The 8,046-nt window shown below is 33.5% G+C and overlaps 1 protein-coding gene across 2 annotated transcripts; it reads right to left on the bottom strand.

Annotated features, from left to right (window-relative positions):
• Nucleotides 1-266: 266 nt before the first annotated feature.
• ACR12 (ACT domain-containing protein) lies at nucleotides 267-7,063 on the bottom strand. Of its 2 annotated transcripts, none has more exons than XM_020355219.3 (10): nucleotides 6,831-7,063; nucleotides 5,859-5,913; nucleotides 4,921-5,043; nucleotides 4,165-4,259; nucleotides 2,784-2,868; nucleotides 2,558-2,617; nucleotides 1,323-1,378; nucleotides 1,066-1,171; nucleotides 922-990; nucleotides 267-619 (listed from the first exon to the last, which is right to left on the bottom strand). In XM_020355219.3, exons 1-10 carry the CDS (start codon nucleotides 6,959-6,961, stop codon nucleotides 557-559), a joined length of 843 nt encoding a protein of 280 aa, XP_020210808.1. In that variant the 5' UTR covers nucleotides 6,962-7,063; the 3' UTR covers nucleotides 267-556. The 2 variants fall into 2 exon arrangements, with proteins under 2 accessions (XP_020210808.1, XP_020210807.1); XM_020355218.3 differs by having other exon boundaries at nucleotides 6,825-7,063.
• Between the last annotated feature and the right edge of the window lie 983 nt (nucleotides 7,064-8,046).

An 8,046-nucleotide genomic window follows, 5' to 3' on the forward strand; every position in this document is an offset into this window, starting at 1 on the left:
AATAGGTCAAGTTGCCTCCAATTCTTGTTTTTTCTAACACTATGTCTATGTTTTACAATAAAAATAAAAAGAGGAAAAGAACAATATCAATATTGAAATTGTAGTCATTATCGATGTCTTCAAACAACTCTCTTTATCCAGGCAACTTGAGTTGACAAAATTTCCATATAAAAACATGTTGTAGCACAGTTAAGATAACCACAGGGGAGGGAAGATTGTTTTGTGAAGTAGGAAATAGAATAAAATCATAATGAACACAGAAATCATGTAGGAAATGAGGCAAAATTCATGTTTCCATTTTTTAGCTTTCACGTCTGATTTAACGGATGATCAGTCAGTTCAAGGTATCCATACATACCATTGGCATCACGTATTCGTTCCATAATTAGTTTACAGGTATTCATTTCATAGGCAACACGTACTCATTTCATAATGTGGTAGCAGTAAAGCTACCATATTTAAAATTGAGATATGACTTCTTGGTGATCTCGAGCTCACTGGCGATTTGGTACAAGAACCCTTAGATTGGCTTATTTTACAAGTAAAAGTCGTTCCTTCAGTAACTATCAATATCTGTCTCTGGCGTCCGCAGGTAATAACGCAGACAATTCACCAAAACCTGTTCATTCAAAATCACAAATAAGAGTTTGTTGTGCAATTAAATTCAGTAGAATGACTTGGTGTGGGATAAAAGGCAAGGCAACTTATTGAAAATCAAGATTCTAAATTGTGATTTTGTCCTAGTTATATTGAAGAAAATTGCCCACAAATGCAGTTGATGCAACATAATTTGCAGTTAAAATTGCAGTCTCAGTGTTTTTTAAGACCTTACTTAAAATCAATGCAATAATTAAACAAACAATTAATTCCCAAAATAGATAGCATCTACTATAATTGTGTTTCTTTGAAGATAAGGATTACCTGAGACATCGAACTGCTCAATGCTGCCCCGCCATAACTGACATGAAATTTATCCTTAGCAATCAAACCCTGAGAAAAGGGGGATAAAGTTACTTAAGGTTACTTGAGGCAAACATAGGTGGACAGAGATAAAGAGGAAGATACTTCTGTATCAATCTCAGCTGATTCAACATCAATGTTCACATCTGCAATGACTTTGATGATTTCAACAAGCAATCCCGGCCTGTCTGCTGTCTCTATATACAGCAAGCTGATAAATATTGAATTAAAAAGCATTAGATGACATAATGCACCTATTGCATACTGGGTTGTTTACGATGCTAATTAGTCATGATTTGGTGTCCAATGTAAGTAATAAAAAGCTCAAAAACTACAATATCCTCTCGTTATAAGATGCAAACCTCCTCTTGGGCCCATCTTCCTTAACTTGTATATGAGTTGTGATACGATCATCAAGCTGCACAAAACAGCAACATTAAAGTTGATATTCGCAAGACTAAGACTATGCATTGGACCGATTAAATCCTTTCATTGAATTGAGTACTTGTAACATGCAAAATCTGATAGTACCAAGCTTTCTTTAGGGTTTTAAAGAGTGGCCTAAGGAGTTAGAACACGTTAGAGAATAAAAACAGAAACTAACAGAAAAACTACAAACATTTAATCTTTTAAAAATCTTAAAAGCATTTAATGTTTTCCTTTTGTTAAGTAATTAATAAAAAAAATTTAGTGATAAAAGCTATTTTTATCCCATCAAATGTTGACAAAACCCCTTTTTCTATATAAAAAGAAAGAACCAAGCATATTTTTGTACAAGTCCAATCTATTTACAACGTGACAAAATCTATGCGCCAAAAATCAAGATAGAAACAAGATCTAGAAGTCGACAAAAACCTAAGTGTCACATATTATTTAACTTCTTCATTCCAGCATACCAATTTTGCAGCCCCAACATAGTTCATCTAGTAATAATGTCTGTAAATAATTAAACATAGAAACGCATATATAGAAAGCTATAGTGGCCAAGGAATCTGATAAGTCAAGACTGAAAGAAGTAATCAGGTAATGTCTTGGACGAGATTGCAGTAGAGAAACCTAAATGTTTTTCCAATGCAGGCATTCTCACTTTTTCAAATTGAAAGAGGCACACAAACACAGAAATAAGCATAGTTGGTCTGTGTTCCGTATAATGTTCAGTCTCTAGGTGGTCAAAATTAGGAGGTAGCTCCCAATAGTTTTAATAATTTAACTACAAAAATCACCAAATAATCAAATGAGAAAAGAAAAAGCATTGTTCACTGCCTTAAAATAAAACGACAACAACATTCTAATTATTTTTCAGAAGAAATGTTAACACCAAATTTGGCAGAGCCGTCTACTGGGAAATGAAATGCCAACAAAGGATGCTTGAATAATTCAAATATAATGTCACAGTTTAGTTTGAGGCCTAAAAGTTCACCAAGGCACACAAAACTTTGGACTACCAAATAAATTAGAAAATGTTTTATAAATATTTCCAACCTTAATGGTAAAGGAAAACAAATATCAAAACGGAGGTCTTCCTCAAAAAAGTAATGTTTATTTTAAACAAGAAACAAAAATAAAATGAAAGAAAAACTGGAAGAGTACAATTCACCTTCTTCTTCGGAGCCTTTAAGCCAAACACTTCACCCATTGCTAGTAGTTCACTGGATTCCTACACAAATTTTATAAAATGTGAGTAGGAAAAACTAAAAAAGCAAACTGAAGAGTTGCAAAAAGTACCAGGAAAATTGTGTTTATAAGAAATTGTTAATTACAAGGAAGCTTATATATAAAGTAACCATCTCAGAAATCCAGAGGAAAGTATCAACAAAACTTACAGGGTGATATTTCAACAGATTGTTAATAATGGTAAGTCGAATTCTTTCTAACATATCAGGATCTTCAACTTTGCGCCCAGTATCTCTGTGATAATATGAACAACAAATAAATTTGTAAAGACTAAAATTCTTTAATGAAGTAGTGAAAACAAAATAGACAAACAATGATCAGTGAATTGTTATATCTTAGCTCCATATATTCAAGGTACCTCATTCAAGTACATCAAAACTAGCATAACATATACTTTTGAAAATATGAAAAATAAGAATAATTTTATCATCTTATTATTGTTCAATTTTTACCATACTTGGCATGAATAATCTAGGTAACATATAGTTATAATTCAATATTTAGATCGACAAAAATCACACTTTATACAAAGTTATTGATGGTGGAAGAATAAGTGCAACTTACACCACAAGTATCAAAAGAACATATCCTCTTATCTGAATTCTAAGAGAGATAATTGAATTTAGCAACACCAAAAGAAACTGCATTTCAGAGAATCCCTGACATGCAGATTTCTAAATAAGTGAAAAATCTGGGAAGCAGCAGAGTGAGATGAAGAATGAAACTAAATTACAGGAACATTGGGCAAACTAGAGATATAATGAAAAAAATAAAGTCTAGGGAATGCATCAAGGAGGATCCTCCCAAAATTTAAACCATCACCCAAAGCCAAGGAAATATGAGATCTAAAAGAAGCATAACCTTGAGATATATATTTCCAGGGGCTACCATACGAAGCATTAACCACAGAATTCCCATCCCTCCCATCAGAATGCTAACAACACTTTGGATAACTTGATGTCATAGAGAACTGTTCCATGGAGGAAAAAGCCATGTTGGCTGTCAAAGCAGTTAAGTTCTACAACAAATTTCCCAACTAAACCACAGACTAAAAAGTATCCCACATAAGCTTCTCAATTCTTTGAGCCACAGCCACCAAAATACAGGGAGAGAGAGATAATACAAAGGGAAACTAGATAAGGGCGAGTTAGGGATATGTGACCACCTAAGGAAAAGAAAGCACCTTCCCAACTATCTAACCTCAAGGAAATCTTTCCAATGACTGGACCTGAGGAAAGTTCTTCTCAAGTACAAGTATTGAAGTATGGATAAGAACATGGAGTGATCCATTGTGAGTTACAGGATGATCCTCCTGAGTCCAGGCACATTTCCATGGAGAGAGTATGACAATGATTCACAGATAAAGGGGAACTTCAGTTGAAGGCAAAAAAGACTGGCCCATATCTTAATTTATCAAAGAATGACAATAATTATCAGTTTAAGAACAAATTCACCCATGTTCTTCGGAAAATGGTATTCAAGAAAGAACAGTGGTAAAGAAAATGGAGGAAAACGACAAAGAAGACTTACGACTGTGTAATGAAAAATTTCGTTTGCTTGACTAATCCCTCTGTGGAGACAGTACCCTTCAAAACATCCAATCCCAAATCTTTTAATGCCTTCATCTGCCTTGATATGAACAAACAAAGATCAATTATTGACAATATTTATAAAATGATGCAGGCAGAGAAAATAAGCTCAAGACTATAACAAAATTTTATATAAATGATGCCTTTTTGTGACATAGCAAGAACAGTGATCTGGTACCTGAACATGCTCTTTTACAACATAATAATCTCAAACTACAAGTTGTTGATTGTCAGCCTTCCCACATTCATGACACTTCCAATTTTTTTCTTTCTTTAAAAACTAAACTATAATGGATTATAAAGACTGCTCTGTACTTTTCAGGTGAATTTTATATAACAAGGAGAAATGAGCCAATGAGGCTCATTCACTGAGGGAGCCATGACATAAGGAAGAAAAGGAGGATAAGAAAGGCAAAAGAAAGCCACTCCAAAGACAACATAAATTATCATCAAATTATATTTGCTTTATCAGGTGTACTTGGTTTAATAGATCCGAAGATGTATAATGAGGAAACGTAATAAAATAAAGCAAAACCTTAGGACCTTCATGAATTGAATAAATCTTCTCTAACAAACACATGGTGAGGGCATCACTTAAATAACAACATCACAGTTAAAAGATGACCCATCAAAGAGATCCAACTGGTTTGAAATATACTGGAGATTGCATAATTAAGTTTCCAATAACCAAACTCACCGTGTCAATAAGTGCTCCAAGGCGATCACCAAAGCTTAGCTGCACAATTGTTGCTTCAGAATCTGAGTCTTGATCAATCAGAACTATTGGCATAGGAACAGCATCAGGATTGTCACCAGATTTCTGCACAGTAAGGATTAATCAATCAAACATCTCAAAAAATATATGTACATAAAAGCATGGCATACAAAATCCAGAGGACATATGCAAGGAATAATTAACAAAAGCTCAGATTCTTGGCAAATACATTTGTCAATTATAGAAGCCACTATCAGACCGGCACAAACACACCACTGCACACACACAAGGTGAATGTAATAAAACATTAATTTATAAAATACACAGGTGTTACAGATGCAATGGTACTGTACCATACTGCAGTAGTACATCTAGTCCAGTAAATATTAATAATCCACATTTGACAAAATTTTCCCAGAAAAAAAAATGCTGCAGACCTGCATATCACATTCTACATAACATAAAATGTTTATGAGACAAAGATGATCATCACAAGATTATGACCAACAAAATGTCAACTGATTGAAGGATTGATAAAGGGAAGACTACAGGAAAGATAATCTGTCATAAGCTATTATGGAGAGCTTATTGAAATAATAAGCAGCTTGTGAACATATCATAAGTTCTCTGAAACACTTACACAGTGCTTTTGATACAAGTTTAGTCCAAATAAATTGTGAAAAAGCTCTTCCAAATGAACCCTTAGCCCCAAACTAATTTTTTTCCTCCTTCAATAGTCCCTCAATTTTATTTTATTTTTTTGCAATTATGTCCCTCATCGATCAAAATTTTGCAATGTATGGATAAACAAAGATTCTAAATCTCAAATAACAAATCCATGCTTATTACTCCTACTTTTCAAGCGCAAAATAAAAAATGGTATTCATGAATGACATGGTGTCAAGAAGCACATCACTGACCGCTGAAGCTGAATGAACTGCATTCAAATCATAAGCAGAAGCATATAGAACGTTCCTGCATAACATTTCAACCAGTAGTAAGAGACAATTCATATAGATACATCATGGTGACTCCATTAAAGAATATTAAAGTTGCAGTTGGGTTCACAAGCAACTAGAATTTTAGAGGTACCTTTGACTCACTCAAATAAGATTTAAAAAACAGATTTAATACCTTTGACTCACTCAAATAATACCATCCATTTTTCAGCATATGCAAATGAAATGAATAAGGGAAGGGATCAACCACAACAATGCATCGAGATAACCACTTTGGAGCTACCAAACCTATACTATTTAGCGTTTACCATCAATAGGAGTAAATGTCCTTTAAACTTTCACTGTTACAGGATTTGACAGAGAGCACGAATTGAAAGCTGCATATGAATTTGAAGAACGGGGGGCATTGACGAGGTGCATAGAAATTCTTCCAAAACAAACAGAAAAATAGATCAACGGACAATGAGAAACAAAGAACTACGGACATGAATGATGAAACCATGCAACTTTAAGTATTAGTCAGACACTTGTACTACTCGCCCGAAACACTTATACTGCATTTATACACAACACAAGTAAGTCAACCGAAATATCCAGAACAAAATCAGGCACAATCCAATAACAATATAAGCTCACAACTAAATACTGACTCCATAAGAATCCATTTTCCTTCAAATTTGTGTTCCTCTGAGAATGGACTTAAAACGAACTTCTAATTGAAGTAAAAAAAAGTCAATTAACAAATCCGTTTTATACTCATTTCTTTGAAGATAACAGTACTAGTCCAATTTCATTCCATCACTGGAATCGCAAAGGAATAAGAGAAAAGATGGCTATAACCGTCCCTGAGAAATCGGTATAACTGGATTGAAAAAGTAATGAAGATAAAATAGGAAAAAGAAAAGTGCGGCGAAGACGAATTCTCACTTGGACCTTGAGAAAGAGGTTCGGGAGCGGAATAAGGCGTGGAAGGGAGGAGCGAGGAGAGGAATGGAGCGCGGATCGGAAACCCTACCACTGTGGAGGGCGAAGGAGGGAGCGAGAAAAGCATTGGTGAGAGCCATGAGAGTGGAAGTTGGTGCGTGTATTACGTTATTATGGAGCTCAAAGTAACAAAGCAAACCAAAGATTTTGTTTTTTTATTGCTTCTCACTTCTCGCTTCTCACTACTGAAATTACAATATAGTGAGAGCAGTTGGTACGTGCTCATTGCTGACGCGAGTTTGAGAGGGACCGTTCGTCGGATCCAACGGAACCATATGTATTATTGGAAAATAGATCCTTGACTTTGGAGGGAAAAGTTCGGGTAACTTTACATATTTAAATCATTAGATTTGTAATAGTAGATCAGATTGTGACACGTGTATATTTAAGTTAAAATATATTTTGTACACGTGTCACAATCTGATCTATTATTACAAATTCAACGATTGAGATGTGTTAAGTTACCATAACTTTAATATCTCAAAGTCAGAGGATCCGGATCTATTATTATTCCTTCACCATTAACCAATGCTTTTTTTTAAATTATAACTATCTTTTCAATATATTTTTTTTTTATTTCCAAGGGTTAATTGATTGAGAAAATTGTATTATTGTTTGGTAAATTATTGTGATGTCCATTTTAGTATCCATCTTTTATTCACCCGTAGATATTTATCGGTAGGGAAAAAGGCACTGATGGTGGGTAATTATATATTAGTGAATTATTAATCCGGAAGTGAGGTAATTTGTATAATAATTTAAGAGTGATTAAAAGGATTAAAAAAATATTATTTTTATTAAAGTTATATATTATCGGTTTCATTGGAAAATATTCACGGATACGAATATTTTTACCTTCTCTGACGAAAATCTCCGAGTTATGTTATGAATCATAATATGTATTTACAATAATTAAAATTCGACAACTACTTGTTAACATATACTTACTGATCTTAATAAAAGCAAAATGCAATAGAAGGAAGCTACTATGTGTTTTCTTAGACTTAAAATATATTTTTGTTTTGATTAAAAAATGAAAATCAATTTTCCGTTTTTAAATGTGGATTGATTTAAAAAAATGTTAAGGAGCCATTTGGTTAAAAAAATAAAGAAAATAGATGAAAAATAAAATAAAAAAGAAATAGGTGAATAAAAAATACACGAT

This window comes from Cajanus cajan, chromosome 7 (assembly GCF_000230855.2).
Source record: "Cajanus cajan strain Asha chromosome 7, NIPB_CcT2T_4, whole genome shotgun sequence".
Classification (NCBI taxonomy): domain Eukaryota; kingdom Viridiplantae; phylum Streptophyta; class Magnoliopsida; order Fabales; family Fabaceae; genus Cajanus; species Cajanus cajan.